Here is a 20,263-nt window from a genome sequence, read left to right on the forward strand (position 1 = left end):
ACACAGGGATGTGTGTGTGGATGATCTCACCTCTGCAGAGGTTCTGCTCGTCCGCAGTAAATCCCGGCGAACAGCGGGCGGTCCAGCCAGGCTGAGGGGCTCTCGGGGCACCGGGAAACACCGACGGAATCTGTGGCTGGTTCGGCGGCACCGCGGGCACGGAATCCGGCGGCGGGGGCGGCGCCGCCTGCTCAGTCTCCTGACTGATGTAGATGACGGCGCTCTTGGGGAGGCAGAGGTATCCGCCAAAGTGGTTGATGCACTGCATGCCTCCTTTGCAGGCGTCGTCTAACAAAGTGCACTCGTCGATGTCTGAGGCAGAAAACGGCAGATGTGGTGACTCTTTTACACATTTAACAACAGATTTAAAGGTCCAGTGAGGGAGAATTAGTGACATCTAATGGTGCGACTGCAGATTGTAGTATGATTTTTGCAATCATACAAAACAATCTTTCCATTCTGTAGCCTCTGTAAAGCAAGGCCCTTTGTTTACTGCACATATAAAATGCTAGGTCTAAGGGAATAAAAACCACATGATTTTTTATTTTTAAGTAGTTATACAGTTGTACAAGCATATTAATGGGTGACATTCAATTTCTTCCAATAAAACCCTCCTAAATTGACCTTTAAAAATAAAGAATCCTCACCTCTGCACTGCTCTCGGACTCTGTCATACTCGTATCCCTCGGTGCACTGTGAAGGAAAGATGATTCACATGTTCATCGACATAAAAGCTTGTTGAGTAAAAATCTAACCTTGAAGAGTCACTGAAATTTGGCCAACACTGGCAGCAGCACAAACACAAACAGAGATACACAAAACTTTATTAAGTTACTGCAATCACACACTCTTAGAAATAAAAGTGCTAAGTGGAACCATATAAGGTTCTTCGGCTTGTCCTAACAAAAACCCTTTTAAAACCCTTTATTCAGGAAAGGGGTTTTAAAGGGTTCTCTGGATCAAAATGGTTCTCACTGGAACCATTAGTGTTACCAAGAACCCTTGAAAAACCCTTTCTTTGGGAAAGGGTTTTTCAGAAGCAAGTGGTTCCAGGTAGAACCTCAGCCCTTGTAGAAGGACACTTTTGGACACTTATTTCTAAGAGTGTACAACATTATTCTAGAGTTCCAGAACATGGTACATGAGAAGATTGCATCAATAAAACACCATGTAGCAGACATATAAGAGAAAATAAACATTTGAGGAATTCAAATTCCAAAAACTGCATCACCTAAAAGCACAATCTTAGAGAATCTGCCTCCAAGTGGAGAGCAAACAGCATCAGGTAAAAGAAAGTTGGACTCACAGTGTAGGACACGGGCTCCTCAGCCTCCTGAGAGAGGACATGCGTGAACAGCGCGCAGAGACACACACAGATCCCCAGCATGTCTGCGGAAACGCTGCGACGAGATGCGGAGGAACCGACTGGATGGATGGAAGAGAGCGCAAGATCATTTTTTTGGGGGGGGGGGGGCTTAACAAGCCCACACGTTTTAATACCAGTTATTACATCACTGATGGCATTACTTAACGAGTCTGAACGCGTCCCCCCTGCTGGCGTGATGTTGATGTTGGCGCCGCTCCAGCTCAATCTGTGACTTCGACTCCCGAGTGAAGTGTTTTTCTGCCGTTTTTTCACCCCAGAAGGATTATCGCGTAAATGCGCGTAACGATCGTGCGTAAACACGTCCCGGTTGTGTGTGTGTGTGTGTGTGTGTGTGTCACGTCTGTCAGCGAAACGAGCGAGTTAATCAAGCGTGATGCTGAGCTCGTGTGAAAAAAAACACATACGTTTGCACTTGCACAACACATTTGGACCGAGCGAATTTGATGTGCGTTGTTTTCTCTGCGGCGCAAAGTCTCCTGAAGACACTTGTCCGAGCGACGTCAGAGACAAGTGCTGCAGCAGCAGATGCGTCGTTTCAACATGAAATCCCTCCTGTGCATCATCTCGACCTTACCTGTGTGCAGTGTACCTGTGGATCTCCAACTCTCCCTGCGTGCCCAGAGAAAACACTTCCCAAAACCAGTCCAGCCGTGTGCGCGCTGACGGAGCTGGAGCTGGAGCAGAAGACTGGCTTTTATCCACGCAAAGTGCGCAGGCAGTGGATGTTTACGTGGATGTCTGAGTAGTGCAAGTAGCACTTGTGATGAACATGCGGTTCGTACAGTATGACATGCTGCTGGGGGGGCGGTGAACCGGGCAGGTTGAGCTCTCTCTCAGCGGGGGCGCAGTGAGCGATCATCAGCCGCAGACTGCAGTGGCTCCCTCTATGGACTGGTGATGAGGAGGGAAAATAGTGGATGCTGTTAGAAACTCACTCATGTATTCCTCTTCTGCATCTTCTCCATGATAATACTTTTAAAATATGCAGTAGAGAAGATAAAGTGATGGCATTTTTCCTGCCTATTACCACAAATAAGGTGGATTCTAATAACATAATTCACATTTACTGAGTCTGATGCAATAAAAAAAAGCTACATCTGGCAACCTATACCAGCTTTTATTATCCTAAAGATCTGTACTTTGTATTTATCTTCCAAATGAGAGGTTTTATGGGAGACTTTTTACACATTAGCTGGTGTATTTATACCATATTTGAAGTTGAAAATCAAGGTTTATTAATTAAAAAATTGTGACAGAACTTCTATACTATACACAAGTTGTATATATACTGTATACCTCAAAACCTTCGACCATCATGTCCTGTTTTCACCCTCAGGCGTTAGTTTAATTTACTGCCCTCTTAAGTCATTGGAGGACAAAAATGTCAACTTCCAAAAACTGTTGTAAGAACATTAAATATTTTTTCATACAACAATCTAGACAACTTTAACGCCTTTATTCAATCATTTTGAGGATTTTAACCCTTTATTTCTCTGAGTTTCTTTTTCATCTTACAGTTTTGTTCACTGTCTTGTAAATGTAATGATGTAAAACGGCTCGTTTGCCTCAATAAAAAAAATCATCTACTTCATTTCTGCGTTTTAGTTGTTTTAGTCCTTTTTAATCCAAGTTATTTTGATATATAACACAATAACAGTATGCGTTATTGTCTGTTTAATGTGTCTGGAGTTGTTCTTGTCGTGCTTTATCTGTGAATTTGACCATATTTGTTAGTATCGTTTGCTTTAACACTAAAAAACAACGGAATCAATCTATTTAATTGTTAATATGATCAGGAATATGGATCCCTATACATAATGTCCAACTCAATATGGTTAAAGACGTCTGTGCTTTGTGCGTTTAATCTGCATTATTGGTATAAATTATAGCATAACTTGTGAATATACACTGTTGTCTTTTACATTTTTAATCTAGCATTTACTTAATCTCTGGTGACATATACTATAAATGTGTAACATACAGCGCTCCTTTAAGTTACTCTTGCATGCAGTAAACATTGAATCCAGAATCAATAAGACAATAAATATTAATTTAAGCTTTTAGTAAAATTTCTACCACTGTGTTGTTGCCCTCTTTACTTTTTTGAGGAACAAATCTGGAGCTTTTGACGTTTATTTAATGGAAATAAACATGTATTTATTTTCACAATGTTTGGGGCGCTGCAGTGCACAGATACCCTTCAACGCTGTCAAGAGTTTTTTTTAGCACCTTAGCATGTAAGCCTGCATTATGTGTTTGCAGCAGGTGGTAAAATCGAATCATGTGTTAAGACCTCTGTCAGCAGCCACTACATTAGCCTCAACATTTCATGGTGTTTACAAGATGCCTGTGCTTCAGGAACATCTGCTGGAATTGGCATGGCTTCCTGGATTTCCCATGGGTGGAGAGACAGCGAGGGGATTGTGTGTGTATGTGTGTGTGTGTACACTACACACTCATGTACATGTGCCAACAGCTTGCTGATATGAGTGGATAGAGATGAACTTGGCACCACCTCCTTTAATGCTGACCTTCCTCACAGGGCGTGGATGACAGGAGTGCAGATTCTGTAGGTGTAGAATTTAAAAAACTAAAACTTTGACATGGTAAAAAAAAAAAAAGTAGAGTAGATTCTTCTCTTTCAATGAGTTCCTTTTGAACCAATATCTCTTGTGTTTATCATCCACCAAACTGGGCACTGAGCACACTGGTGCACTTAGTAAGTCACCTGCCAAGTTTAGAGCCAAAGTCGAGCAAAACAATTATGTGATTGATCGACAAGATATCTTATAAACAAGATACACGTCAGTGTTTTCATTTGTGCTCTGTGTGAATTTTTCAGTCTAAACAAAGAAGTTTTTGACACTAAAAGGTTCAGTATGTAACATTTGGGAGGGTTTAAATAAGTATGTTTGCGTCGGTGTATAAAGCCTTAGAATAAGACTATTATATGTGGTTTAAAGGTGCATTATGTAATAAATCTAAAGCAACTGGCCAGAATATTTCTCCTAATATGTCACAGAGACTCAGGAATAATGTTCATATAACAAACTGAACTCACCAACAACAACAGTACAGACAAAATATTTGCATTAAAAAAAATCTTTTGCAGACTGCAAATCATGTCTATGTTTTGAAATCATGTTGTGGCGCCACCTACCGCCGTCTACCAATCATTGCAGTCAGTAGAGTCTCAGCTGCTGAGCAACCACGGGTATGTGGCGGAGAAAACAAAACTTTAAAGACCTCGGTATTTTGAACTTGAGTGTAGTAACTGTTTTTGGCCACATTCTTACATATGGCGCCTTTAAAGCAGAAGCTAACAAAGCAAACAAAACATCCTTCCTGGTACGCAAAGGCCGCCATAGATCCCTGCAATTTCCCCCTTCAGATACAACTACAGACTGCATTAATATCCACTCACGTGCCGTGAATAAAGAAATGTCTACAAACACAGATGACGCAGAAAACGCATGTGCAACAAAAAAGGCTCTTCTTCACTCAGAGTTTATTTGACTTGGCAAGAAGTCACGAGTCAGCAGAGACAGTTAAGATAAAGCACTTGATTAATCAAAAAGAAAAACACTTTGTCGACATTAATAAATAGAATGGATCCAGTGTCTAATGAAAGAGGATGACAGATATTCCCTTTGAGAACCAAAAGGAGACAAGTTGTGCCGGCAAATCCAGGTGAGAGCAAAGTGGGTGCGAGAGAGTAAAAGAGGGTAAAATATTGATGCAGTACATGTAGAAATTCATTAAAACGGAACCTGGCAGCCAGGAGAAAGGGAGAAGAGAAGCCAAAACGTGACCTCAATTGACTAAAATGTCCCATTTGAACTTGAACAAACGAGTGGTGGTGGGGGAACATGACACCAGATAGCACGGACGTACGTTTAAACGTCAAAGAGTTGACAGATTGGACCAGAGCTTAGCGTAAGTGCTGCTTTGAGTTTCACAACCTCTCTGTGATCATCGTTACACAATCCCCCAGCCTACAACGGTGACTAGCATACATGTACACAAACACAGTCTAATTCTGGGGGGGTAACCAATGTCGCAACTCTGCAGCATCTGTTTATTTTAACTGTTTAACAGTTCTGGCAGTTTAAAAAATTCAATTTTAAACTGATGAATCAGGAAGGTTTCGTTTTTTTTTTTAGTGATGATTCTTTCGATGCTGAGGGCAATGCATCAGATACTGTTGGCTATAGAGCATCAGCCAATCAGTTCCTGATGCAGTATCATCCGCATCAGAAAGCTCGTCTTCACCCCCTCCAGCATCACTGCAGGGGCAGCGACTGCCGCACACTTCACAAAAAAACCTTGAGCTCCTTCTGTAAAAAAGAAATACCACCACCCGACGACAGAAAAATTAAGTTATAAAAACAAGCTGTTTTCTGTCCTTTCATCCAGCGATGACACAATGGGCCGGCTCTGTACAGTACTCATCACTGTAAGTCAAGATGGCAGGAGAAGCATCTGGAAAGTAAATTCATGCAAATTCAAAATGGACATGCATTATGAAGGAGCTGCGAGAGATGAGGCAGCACTTCAAAAAGAAAATCTGAAAAAGGAAAAAGTGGGGAAAGGGCGGAGGGGGGAAGAGGAGACAGCGAGGGTATCTGTGAACCGTGCTGCTGTAATTGCAGTGACATCTTCATTGAGAAGCCTCCATCTCTTTTCCTGTGTGCTCCCTTAAAGGGCGTCGCTGACGCCAGTCGATGTGGAGAGCGGCCGAGGCGCTGTGTTTAGCATAATCCCAGAGGCCATTGTGAGAGCAGCGAGTGAACGACTCACAGTTGCCAGCTGAGATTTTACCAAGACACAGCAGAACACAAGGAGAAGGCGACGAGATAGGAAAACCAGAGATGGAGCAGAAGGGGGGGGGGGGGGGGGATGATGGTGCTAATGAGTAAAAAGAGTGTTGAATATTACTGTAAATTAAACCTGGAGGCTTCTATAGTGTTTATGGGTTTCTACAAAGTGGTGGGGGTGGCAGGATCAGGGTGTTTGCGGTTCTTCTGTGGCATCAAAGAGGCATGAAGTATAAAGTGTGAAACACGCTTTCTTCCAGGTGGACTGCACCTGTTGGCCCTCATTCAGGACCTGTAATTCAATAATCTTCAGCCCTTCTTCTTCTTCTTTCTCTTTCACCCAATCACTGACTGTTCTGTTTTGACTCAGTGTCAGACACAAAAAAGACGGAGAAAAACTGTCACATGGGATCGTGGTTTTTTTTCTCCTGGGCACAAATCATTATTACCTTAAGCCAGCGTGTGAAATCCACTTTGATCACAGTTTCTTGTAAGCAGACGGTTTTTCAGCCAACCTTTGGTAAACAATCTGCTCTCCAATCTCGATGCAGAAGAGTGCGAGGGAATAGTCCTCCTAAAGGCGACTGAGACATTCTACACTATGTCTGTGCTAAAAGTGCTGTTTTTCCAACGTAGACCAGACATTAAAAAGTGGCCATCGTCTTACTGTTTGCTGGAGGCCGTCAATGTGAAGGTAAAGATATAGTGAACAGCCACCAGGGGGTGACTTTGCTGGTTGTAAATAGCCCACTTCTCATGCGAGTTACAACATTACTTAATACACCGAGCGTATCGCAGAACGCGCGTTTACGCGAGCGCACTTTGCGTTACCGTTATTACACGATGGTTTATTGGTTCATTGGAAAAATTCCCAACTGTTTCTGAAAGCGGAGAAGTTGCACGTCAAAGCCAACGTGTGGTTATTACGGTAATTTCCCTCAGAATCAGCCATCTTTGTCTCCAGAAAGGGGAAAAAGTGAAAACTGTACATAGTTAAAAAAATTTGGACATTGAGACAAAAACTCAATTTAGTTTTATACTGTTTAACGGCCAAAATCTGCAACAGTGTTTTGTTTTTCTTCATTTTAAATTGTTCCTACACTATTTTAACATGCATTACATTATAAATAACTGCAAGATATTGTTGAAAAATTGGCAAAATCACATATTTTCTGGTCCTTTTATGGTTAAAATAAGCAAAGATGGGCATTTTGAGGGTCAGGTGTTAAAGGGTTAATCACTAGTTTCGGGGCTTCTTCAACTGAACATGATGTTAATTTTGTAAATATTGTTCCTGTATAGAGGAAAACAGGTTGAAATAAAGAGACTGAAGAATTTGTGATTTGTTATATAGAAACTAACAACTAAATAAACAGATTAAACAATTTAGTGGCGCAAGTCAGATTTTTTTTTTACGCATATTGAAGAAAAACTGCAGAATCTCTCCAGGTGATTGTGAGAATTTTAAAGCACCATCACAGTTGCCTGCAGAGATTACACAGTCAGACCATGGATTGGGCTCCACACACACACACACACAGGTACATGTTATATCTATAAGAGTCAATTGGCAGCAGATGGTTAACACAGATCGGGATAAAGACCACGCTTTGACCTCCTGCACCCCCGCCCGCCCCCACTGATTCTAAAAGGTCTCGTGTTACCATGGCGACATGGATGAGGCACGTGCCTCCCATTGTGGAGCCGTATCCTCCTGGGTCAGCCGCACACCCAGCCAGAGGTCAGAGGTCAGATGTCACGGCTGCCTCTCGCTCTCAGGTCACCGCTTGCCTGCCTTTAACCTCAAACGAGCCCTGAAACAAATTGAGAGACGGAAGAGGAAAAAGAGAAAGAGAGAAAGTGTGTTTACTCAACAATTTGTGACGGTTCAAAAACACTCGTAACTTGTACTTGTGTTGTGTTTCAGGACAGATGAGCTGAGCGTGGACAGAGTACAGTATGCTGTTACAGTATGTCTCCCTCTTGTGGTGAAGCACGATGCATGAAATAATGACTCATTTCATGTGCAGGACAAAATAACTGAATATGAGGCGTCCTAAATAATTCCACCTCATCCTATTCCCTTTCCTGTTTACATCTGCGTTCTAAACTACTGCATAGAATAGAAGAAAAAATATATTTTTTTGTTTTGATAACTCAATAATACAACACCAAATGTGTATCCTTGAGCTTTTTAAATACAGATATCTCTCATTTAATATGCTTAATTAACAAAACACTACACATTTTAACATCTTTTGCCCGAGGTGCCATCTTTTTCTCCCCTTTGTTGGAATATTCAGGTCATCGAGTTGCAAAGTGTTGCTCAGACGTTGACAAAGGAAAAATCTTAAGTTTATTAAACGGAACAGGCTGACAGTCAACACTTTGTTAGGCAGTGAATGAACAGAGTGGTTTTGACAGGCCTAACCTCTTAAGCTTCGGGTCCCACTGAGCTCAGCACAGCTAGAGCTAAATGCCATCTGTCCCAACATCATGAGCCCCCCCCCCCCTCCCCACTTTGTAAAAAAAAACCTGCACACCCCAACACTTTAGCATTGTAATCATTCACTGCAATTAGAAAAATAGAAAATAACTGTACTCTAAAAAGTCCTTACATTGATTCAGTAAAAGCTAAACTTTCATCTTAAGTTTGTCTTAAACTCTCGCAAACGACAAAACTGTTTGTGTGCGAAAACAAGATATGTAAACGCTGGGTCATCAGCGCAATTACGTAGACTTAAGTGGAACTGATATATCTTTCTTCATTTTACAGACCTTGAGTATCTACTACTGCTTGGTTTTGCTGTGCGCTTAAAAACTTTCAAAATTCAGCCGGAGCCTTGAAAGAGAGAGAGAAGAAAGAAAAGGGTCAGGTCTAAGACGGTACTAGTGACCCTTGAATAAAGACGCTGCCTTTGTAAGACTGCAAATAACAAGTCCTTCCAAATTAAGGGCGCGGGGAAATCTCTACTCCACCCCCCCCATATTTGACTATTGTTTTAGAGATCACATGAGGGTTCAGTCGTATGCTGGGAAGGTCAAGATCATTGTTTTTTATAAGTTCAGTGAGGTTCTCACTGTGTCTTATTCTGAAATGCAGATCTTATATATCGATTAATTGGTTTTCGTGATTAATACGAGATTTCTGATTGTTTTAGCTTCTTAAATGTGAATATTTTCCTCGTTTCTTTGCTCCATGTAACAAGAAATCATTAAAACTGAATCATTTTGGTTTGTGGACAAAACAAGACGTTCGAGAACATCGTCATTTCCAGGTTTGACAAACACTGATCAAGGTATTTTAGCATTTCCTGACATTTTATGGACCAAACGATTCATCGTGAAAATAACCGTTAGCTGCAGCTCTCGTGTTTTCCACATTATCACCAATTCAACTCGAGTCTCAGCCCCGTCATCGCCTCGTCCCGTCTGTTAGCTGTCATGTAACGTTAAGACTAAAACATGACCTCTGTGGCCCCCGCGGCAACCGCGGATGCTCGAGTATTCCGTTAAGGCGCTGGACCATCACTGTACAAGCAATTGTCTTGGTCTAACAAAAAGACTGACGCATTCGTATCAGTCGGAGGCAAATTCATCAAAGAGGACGACACAATGGACGGAGCAGAGCAAATTCTGAAACATGGGCCTCCTGCTGAGCCATATTGTCCTGTGTGTTGATGGTTCAGAGTGACAGGAGGTGAAATTCAGAGGGAAAATAGTGCAGCACACACTAAAAGTTTGGGGTCACTTTGAAATGTCCTTATTTTTGAAGGAAATGCACATTTTTTTCAATGAATATAACATTAAATTAATCAGTAATACACTCTTTACATTGTTAATGTGGTAAACGACCATTAAAACTTCTGGTTTTTAATGGAATATGTACATAGGTGTATAGAGGCACATTTCCAGTGTTCTAATGGTACATTGTGTTTGCTAATGGCGTTAGAAGGCTATTGGATGATTAGAAAACCCTTGTGCATTATTTTGAATAAAAATCATAATTTCTAATCTTGTCAATGTCTTGACTATATTTTCTATTCATTTTGCAACTTTTGATGAATAAAAGTGTGACGTTTAATGGAAAACACTAAAAATTGAATAGGTGACCCCAAACTTTTGTGTATAAACAGTGTAGGTAGAGAGGAGGAGGAGGAGATGTGCAATATACGAGGTCCTGAAATGTGAATGGACGTGGAGAATGGTGTGCAGGAGCTGTGTCAAATGATGTGTGTGTGTGGTTGCACTTGCATATACAAAAGCCACGCTGAGAAACACAGGCAACCCCAGAGACCTCTGACGTGCACAGTGAATAAAAACAATTGGAATCTCCGTGAACTGATGTGACATGTGTGTTTGTCTCAGCCCTTTCCGTTAGGAGCCCTACTGTAGAGGTGAAAGGAAGGAGAAAAAAAAAGAAACTGTGCAAAGAAGGGGAGGGATGGAGGGATTAGGATGAGGGAGGGACACACCGAGGAAAGACTGAAGGAGCACAAGATGCACACAATTAAATGCGCTTAAAATGTGTATTATATGAACCCAAACATCAACATTATCATTGTTTCAGTGCCTTGTATTGGGACAGATTTGAAGTCAATCACCGTCGTCCACTGTCGTTTGTATGAATTAATACTAGAACTGAACGATTTGAGGAAAATACTGTATTTATGTGTCTGACAGATCTGATTCTTCAGAAACCTCACTGCTCAGCTCCATCTTTTTCCAATTTTTTTTACAGATTTCACATGTTGCCATCAAACGGACAAATCTATATCCTATTGCAGGGATGAAAACGTAGAGATTAACTGCTTCTGATGTGTATGAGATACATTTTTAAGGATTAGACTGCAGTCATTGCAATTTTGCTAATAGCGCCGTTTATAATAGCTCAGCCCCAATTAACATATCACCGCTTCTAATAAGTTACAAATGATAAATCGGCATAAAATGAACTAATTATTAAATATGAATGACGTTTGGATGCTTGTTTTAAAGGAAAACTTGGATTTGCTTGTCTGAGTTCACTGAGGAAATAATCTGTAGGTCAAATGTAAAACAATTTACACTTAAAACACTTGAATGAGACCACATACCTACGATATAAAACACAAACTTTAGGCTTGTGAGACCCCAATTTCAGTGTGAGCCTGGTTGCCATTTAGCCCCTGCACTGCAGTCCCAGATGAAATGGCCCGATGGCACATCAAACTACTGTCCATATTTACATCCCATCTCGGTTATTGGACGCATAATTCCTGCTCCGCATCTCTTCAGTGCTCTATCACGCTGAAACACGCACCAACGCAGGCCCCACTACAATTATAATTTCATATGCTCCAGTGTATCAGCCGCCGGAGCAATTTTCTTCCGTTTAAAATGTGAATTTATGTTCCATGTAAATGAGCGCCGAGTCGATCGAGGCCAATTGAAGGAATGGCCTTTTCCCAAGGAGCCTCGCGTCATAGGTCTCTGGTCATTTCAAGGTCACTGTTCATCACCTTCATTGAATCTGGAGACAGATTTCACCACCAAAACAACAACTGAGTGTCGACTTCAAAGAGATACTGCACTTCTTGTGTTACACACCTAGAAATAATCAAATATTACATTTCATAATCATCTTTAGCGTATTAAATTGAAGTGAAATGTCACTTTTAACGTGCAGAAATGACAATGTTTTCCAGGATCTGTTACCCAGTCTCCTCTACTCTTCTTGGAGCTGAAGAAAACACCTCGTTCCAGTCGTGTAACACACATTGTACAAGTGTGTGTGTCACGCGACACACACACTGCGTCTAAAACGGTGACAAAGTGCTTCACTCGCGTACCTCAGATTATGGAGATAGTTTTTAAACCTGCAGAGCCTCAACATCGGCACAAAGAGCCTCATATCCAGTTCTTAAATCGTATTCATCAACGTACGGTTGCACTGTTAATCAACCACTAAATTAATTTGATTATCCAGTTAATTGTTCTGGTTTTCTGGTTTCTTTTGCTGCTCTACGACAATAAACTGTTGTTTTTGCGCATAAAACAAGACATTTGTAAGACAGCAGTCGATATTTTATACCATTTTCTGACATTTCATAGACCAAACAGCTGATTGATTCAGTGAGACAACAATTGAGATGGATTAATCAATGACAATAAGATTTCTCTGTCAAGTTTTTAGATCATTATTCCACAGCGTCGTGAATGACAATGAAGGTGTTTGTTATTTTGGAGGCTGATCGTTTGAATGCTGAGGATCAAAGTCTTGACAAAACTGTTCTCATTAGCGCGCGACTGTCAGAGTCAGTTATTGGCCATTTTATTGGCGGCATCACAACATGGCGAGTTGTAATAAGTGACCTTTACAGGGAGCATTTCTTGACAACATTGAGACGACCACCAGTTAATTAAGACCCACTCAGAGGGCAAAGATTCGAACAGAGAACCCTGATGCCACAATGCCACTCCAAATTACTTAAATTAACTCTTATCCATTTGTACACTATGTTTTGGCCGCTAGATTTCAATTTAAAGAACTTTCCACTTTAGAAAACGAAATAGTTTTCCCGAGGGCCTAATACGCTGTCGCGCCTTGTGAATCCAGTCCTGCGTGGTGTGTGCTTGCGTGCAACTGTTGCAGTCCGAGAGATAAAAAAAAGTGAAGTGAACCCTTTCAGCTGATCAAACTATGTCCGAGAGGCGAGACCTTGACCGCGTCATCGACCACGCGCTCTTATCACGACTATAACCAGTCCACCTGCTCGTTATCACACGCTCCTCCGCGAAAAAACCTCGCCGCTATTGCAAAATGCAAAGAGTCGTCGGGATACGGCGCCTTGTTTCTTATCCAGAAGCCAAGGTTCTTTACACTCATCTATCAAAAACACCTGGCCTCTGCCCATACATGCACCTATAGATAATTTGACCACATCCTGACATAGGTTTGGATTCAAAACAGCAAATCTTATAGGGAAAATATAACAGAAAGCGTGGTAAAGTATGAAGCCATGCATATTGATGATAATGGTCTGGACATGATGGTCAAGCACACGCAGAGCTATTGAACATGCAGGGAAACAAGAGGCCACTTACAGAACGTTTAAAAATAAGTTAGAATATTCTGCTTACAGTTCACTGCATTTACCAATGCACAAAAAAAAGATCTTACTCATTGCTTTTGTTCGTCAATTTGTCTAAACGGCATTATTAAAGCAAGTGGAAAATTATTTGTCACCTTTTTTTCGTCACAGTTTTTAAAACCCATGTTCTCGGGAGTCTAGGCGGTGCAAGGTTAAGACGAGAGTCCAGAAAAACGCAGCGACGAGGGGTAAAGTGCTGTGTAATTCCAGCCCCCGATAAAGGACTTGAGGGAGCAGCGAAAGAGCAATGCAGCTCACCGTGCATTTGTGATTGATGGTCTGTGTCTATGAGCAGTCGCTGACTGAGCAACATGTACATCTCCTATTCACACACCTAAAAGGCGTGCATGCATCTCAGTGTACAGTATGCACCGCAGCACCAGAGTGTAATGTGTAAGTGGACGCTCCCTTATTATAATTAAAATACTAATAACAATAAGGTCAATTACGGTGGCTCGTTTCGCTAAAAGGAGCGTACGATTTAACTGCGACATTTTTGGGGGTTTTGGGACCAACCTGGGATCACCGTCGCGTGGCCTTTTTCATCTGCTGACTTTGTAGATTATTTCTCCCTCCCGTCCACTGTTAAATCAAAACACACACACACACACAGACAGAAAAAAAGCCATTAATCATTAAAACTCTTTATGTGAGTAACATACAGAATTGCAGATTGCTATACTTTGTGCATCACACGAATCAACACCGCTGCGTACGGTATTAAACTGTTTCTCCCCCCCGCTTAATCCTTGATTGTGTTTCATCTGTTCGTCTGATACCAATACATGTCTGATCTGGCTTTTGGCCAGGGCCAGGATGGGCCGCTCGCCATCCACGGCCCTCTCAGCAGCCAAGCAGGCAGGCCTAGCTTAATGCTGACACATCGCTAACATCAGCCAGGAAGAGGAAACATCAGCAGAGCACCATGTGAGATTTACAAGCAGCGATACACTTCTGCTCATCTGCAGGTGAATTGGAGAAAATGCCGTGTTATCCATGTATATTATTACCTCTTGAATAAAAAGACTGTTTAATTACGTGTATTTTTCAAATAATAATAATAATAATAATACACCAGTGAGGCTGTGACAATGTAGCGAAAAAGGCCACACCCTTTCAAAAATTAACGCAACGTCATTTACATAAAGTCATGAAAACGGACCAGAAATATTGATAAAGAACCTTATTAACATGTGTATTAATAATATATTATACAATAAATTATCCTATGGCCTTATGGTAGCAATAAAAACATATTAAGGAAAGCTGATTTGTGGAGAAAACTAAAAATCAACATTAATCTGGACCTTACATTTACAGCAAGGATTACAAATGTTAGTGCACAAGCTCAACCACTGCTCTGCTCCTAGCAGCGACGTTACTTTCATTCACATTTCTATTCACGACTATCCTTGCTGCCCTTTGTGTTGGGTAAGCCATGCAGATGAGACTGACAGAAAACGAGTCGCGTGTCGTCGATATGCGCGGATATAACCACGACTGCCACTGATTGATGACGCCAAACCTTTCTCCCCTCAAAACCTTGTTTGTGACCTCTGACTCCTCACTCCTCACCGGGGGTTAAACTTATTACCCTTTGACTCGCTTGACCTCTGCCGTGAAAGGAGCGAGATTGAGGGATGACCACAGCTTAGGTTCCTATTGGTCACTCTCTAACCAAACTGTGGTCAGGGAGCTGACCATCCAAACCCTAGAGGGATGTGACCCTGGCCCTGCCACACGCTCTGAGGATAATACTATTAACAGGTCAATACAAGCCTAAAAAAAAGGGGAGGGAGTGGTTGGAGAGAACACTGCTTTAACCTAAAGGAAGAACAGAAGAAAGGGATGAGATATAGAGGAGGAAACACATGTGAAAGACTGTTTGAACAAATCATCACAAGCTTCATTTACACACTGTCAGGACAAATGAAGCTGTACTACAAACCTGAAGAAAAAAAAGAGAGGTAATTTGTAGAGTGTGAAATCATTTTTTGATGAATGAAAGCAGGAGGAGAAGTGAGCCAAATGTTTTATTCATTCAAATAAAATTCTCAAAATGGACAGGTTAAAGCAGAGTGCCACTTTACACTAAACCTGCGTCTCTCATATTAGCAGAAGGTGGCAGGTGCAGTCCAACGTCCACCACTAAAGCACGTGCATGTGCACATGCGAGAGGTAATAGAACAGTGGAGGAAACTTGATTTTAGCTTCGTTATTCATCGGATCTCTTTTCAAATTTCCTTTACAAACTAGGAATCAACTAATTGTGAATACCACTAACAAAAAAAGGGTCATTTGCAGAGTGTATAGTCATTACTGTGTCGTCACAAACAAACAAACATGAGCAGCAGGAGTCTCCAACTGAAACCCCAGAGTATAACACAAGCATTAAAGCTTAGTCATCCCATTTAAAATTGTGCCATCTCGACACTTTCGATGACTTATATAATGTGGAATTATCATCAAATTTGAACTTAAAATGCAGCTGCACATATCATAGAAATATAATAAAAAATGTTCATATTGTGGCTGTTTAAATCGTATGAGGAGTGCCTCTTTACACTGTAACCTCCATCTTTTCAAGTGATAGTTGCACTGGGTGTTCACCAGTACAGTACGTGACATGTGCTCTCTCTCTCACACACACACACACACGCGCGCACACACACACACACACACACACGCACACACAAATTAGTAATTTGCCATATTCTGAGCATTTAAGATCCAAGTTTAGGCCTGCGACTGATACACTTGACTCCAAATATACTTCTTATGAGGACAATTTAAAACAGCAAGGTCCACAACCCAACTGCCCAGCTGTCATTTTTTGTTTTATTTGACTGTAAACACAAAAATCACAATTTGCTCATCTCCAACACTTTTTAGTCTCCATCACTACTGTAAACGCCTGAACCTCAAACATGAATACACATGTGGGGGAGGGAGGGGGGGGGGGTGTACACAGTGCAATCGTAATGTGCTCCGACTCCCTCGTCCCCTTAAGAGTTGAGTACCATTAAAAGTAATAAAATACAAGACTAAATAATGCAACAAGCAGCTCAAGCCACCGCCGTGATTAAATTAGTTTTGAAAAAAAAAAAAAAAAGGGCATCGCAGCATCAAATATAACCGAGCTGAAACACATGCAGCTGACAAAATTCACTACCGCTGAAGTTGTGAAGCATTTTTTTCCCCCCTCCCGACTACGGCAGAGCTTGTAAACAACCAAACACGTTTCGGTGTCACACCAACTCACACACACACACACACTAGAATCACAGGCACAGTGATTACTCGTGACGTGTGAGGATGAGCGAACAAGAAGAAAGCGGACAGAAAACCCCAAAGAAAACTAAAGAAGAACACGGCGTAAGGTAAGAAAAATAACAATAACATCATAGTACCTTCTAAAGCATCAGTGTGAGGAGAGAAGGGTGGGGACACCTGCAGAACCTCGTGTGGTCTATCCAGAGCTCTTCAGCGACTGCTCCCTCACAGAGCACCAGTGTGTGTGTGTGTGTGTGTGAGCCAGAGAGAGAGAGAGTGTGTGTGTGTGTGTCAGTGGCCGAGGGAGGGGGATCCTACCCCTCCTCCTGAGGACTGTGCCTCCTTAACAGGATGGAGGGGTAGGTGGGGCCACTGCAATAAAGCAAACACACACACACACACACACACACAGACTCACATTTTTCGATGGCTGTTATGTCCTCGCTTCTCTGCCTCTTTCCCGCCTCCACACTTCCATCTTTCTGTCCCCCTTTCAAGACTTGCTCGTTCCCCTCCTTCCCCCCCCCCTTCTGCCTCGTGCTTCCCTCTGAATCTGAAGCTGCACTCTCTCGCCTCTTCACCCGTCCTCTCTTTACTGTATGGTAATATGAACATGCTCTCATTAATCTGGAGAGGGGACATATGCCGTTTCTGGCTGGTGGTCGGCGACCTGCTTGACTCTTGTTGTGTTTTTGTCCCGTCAGTCTTTTAGTCTACGGTGATACTAACAGTGCTACAATTAGCGGGACGGTCAGAGAGCGTGGTGTAATGAGAGAGGGACAGTAGGGAGGGGAGTGGAGTGCTGCCATGATCAACACTTTTCTATTCTCCATAACCTTTTACAGTTCTTGGTGCTCTGGGTCGTCCGTGCTTACCACCCCTCCTCCTCTCCTCTCATCTGGCCACCTAACGAAAATCCCATATGATTCGGAGAGTGGCCATTCCGACATAAATCACGCCTGTGTTCCATTGGCCACACGTTATATTCAAAGTATTGATTTTTCTCCCCCCACCGCCCCGCCGCAGCACTACTGATTGCGAGGAAACCCTCACAAACAGGAAGTGGAAAAAAACAAACCACGGGTGTGTGTTTTTCGACTGACCACAATGGCGGACTGTGAAGCGTCGGCGATAAGAGTAAAAGAAGGGGGCTCTGTGATTGCTGCACACACACCCAAGACAGTACTACCGATGCAAAACACAAAGAAGGAACAATGATGTAGAATATGACGAGCACTTTGGAAACGTTGCATCAGCAGAACACATTTGCAGCCACGTTATCCTCAGAAAACATCCCAGTAAAGCACGACATGCACCCACATTTCAACACTTCCCCTATCAGCTCGAGCTTTAAAGCTGTAAACGCCAAACATTTTTCAAAGGTGAGACAATGAAAGCGGATGACCCACTGTCCTCAGATTTAAACTGACCACAAGGAGAGCAAATGCTGCCGTTTCCATGACAGCACAGCTGAGGACACTCTGATCTCTGACCTTATACTCTCCGATGCATTGACCAAATGCAGGGGGTCAATCAAGAAGAGGGTCAGCAGGGGTCAAATGGTAATGACCCCTCTCTCCGTTTACGCAACCATATCAACCTCCTCCAAGTAGCATCTGAGCATCATTCATCGTAATCAGAGCTGTGCACCTTCCAGGAGGACGAGGTGATGCTGCCTGTGTATAACGAAGGCGTGAAGTCCATGGTGATGATCTGACTCTGTGATACGACAACAAAGACGAGGGTAATCACCAGATGAAGCAATTCAAATTGTGGATTTTGTTCAATTGGAAGCAATTTTGGAGAAGGTGTTGACTTATTTCACTAAAAGCAACCATGAATGTCTTATTATCATTATTATTATTATGGGATCATGTGGAATACTAGCAATAAAATCTCATTTGATGTCATTAGAAGTCTCACTACATATTTTAAATTAGAAGCAGCAGCAGAGAAGCTATAAAATGTCAAATTTCCTCCACCATCTGCTATACTACGTCATAAGTAGTGGGCAATAATTCAATCAAACAATCTATATATAATATATATCATAATAAATCTTTCTTCAATAGCAAAATAACAAGGGTTCAATATCAATAAAGGTCTATACTGTACATGGTGTGGTACTGTATAACTGCTTTGAATGGATATTTGGAAAATACTGGTTTCTTCCACTCAGGAGCGTAAACTAATCTTTACTTGTTTTACAGTTATAGAGTAAATGATCAATGTCTACCATTTAAAAAAAATATATATATAATGTATGTGTATATATATGTTTGTGTGTGTATACGTATGTATATATATATATATATATTTATGTTGTAATCAATATGGGTTTTTCTATGGCTAACATCAGCGCAGCTTCTCCATCTAATTAAATCGTAATAAACCTTTCTTCAATAGCAAAATAACAAGGGTTCAGTATCAATAAAGGGTTTATACATGGTTTGGTACTGTATAACACGTGTTGTACAATGTTTCTCTGTTTGTTTGTGACTACTCAGGAGCGTAAACTAATGTTTACTTGTTTTACAGTTATAGTGTACATTATCAATGTCGACATTAAAAAAATATATATAAATATATACACACACATATAAACATATATACACACATATACATATATACTGTATATATATATATATATATATATATACACACACACACATAAGTATATACATATATATGTTGTCATCAATATGGGATTTTCTATGGCTAATGCCAAAATGAGGGCAGCTTCTCCATCTAATTAAATATAAACATTTAACTATAACAGACGAAACACAAGATAATTAATGCTTAATTTAAATACAGGAAACTTCAGCGCAGGTGCAAAAGGTTTGAATAAAACAAACAAAACAAACAAAGTTATAATAGGATGATTCATTCTATAATGATGCCCCCCATAAAAAATCGACTCGCTTAATTACATTTCTGTGATGACTCAGCACAAACTACAAAGGGATTACAAATGGCTGGAGTGCACAGTAAAACTAGACTAAAGTGTCAGAACTTTTTGGGTTTGACCGACAAAGACTGTGGTCAACAAACATCCCGAAAAGGACGAGGGGTCAGTTCTTAAGAAAGGATGACACCGTCTTGGGGAAGAAAAACTGGGGTGGACAAGAAAAGGGGGGACAAGACAGATGAAGGGGTGGAGGGAGTGATCAGAGGGGTGCCAGACACAAAGAGGCCAGGCCATGGCCAGTGGCACGCGATGGGCAGATTAACCAGCGTTTCCTCCCCTAACTGAAGCATTAGAACACCTGACTGATTCCCGCCAATGGCAGCCAGCCAAGGATTTGTGGGTGGTGGGGGGGGCAAGCTGGAGTTTCGCCTTTCAACACTCTAGCTCTTCAACAACACAAAGAAGGGTGGGGTGGAAAAAAAATAAGGGGGTGATGGGTTTGTGGCTTGGAGTAGGGAGTAGGGGGGGGGGGCTACAAGCCTTACCCCTCACCATCTGCTGCCCAGGCCAAGTGAGGACAAGGGCAGGGCCAGAGTGCGGGGTGGAGTATTTCAGCGCGTGCACACACACAAAAAATAACACACGTGTGTCTGCGCGCATGCACCAGTCAGTAGTGAGTCAGTGGGTGGGTGGGCGGGTGGTTGGGTAAGTGGAATGGCAGATGGACAGGGGCATACTCCTG

General features: G+C 41.9%; 1 protein-coding gene across 1 annotated transcript in view; it reads right to left on the minus strand.

The window, feature by feature from the left end:
* efemp1 (EGF containing fibulin extracellular matrix protein 1) overlaps positions 1 to 2,030 on the minus strand; it is a 29,062-nt gene extending 27,032 nt beyond the window's left edge. The window contains exons 1-4 of the mRNA XM_083897835.1: positions 1,962 to 2,030; positions 1,307 to 1,425; positions 648 to 693; positions 31 to 312 (exon numbers count right to left, since the gene is read on the minus strand). Of these exons, the coding sequence (XP_083753961.1) occupies positions 31 to 312; positions 648 to 693; positions 1,307 to 1,387 (409 nt within the window). The 5' untranslated portion in view covers positions 1,388 to 1,425; positions 1,962 to 2,030. The remainder of the gene's footprint in view (positions 1 to 30; positions 313 to 647; positions 694 to 1,306; positions 1,426 to 1,961) is intronic.
* Positions 2,031 to 20,263: the final 18,233 nt, after the last annotated feature.

Source organism: Microchirus variegatus, assembly GCF_963457635.1.
Source record: "Microchirus variegatus genome assembly, chromosome: 11".
In the NCBI taxonomy this organism is placed as follows: Eukaryota; Metazoa; Chordata; class Actinopteri; order Pleuronectiformes; family Soleidae; genus Microchirus; species Microchirus variegatus.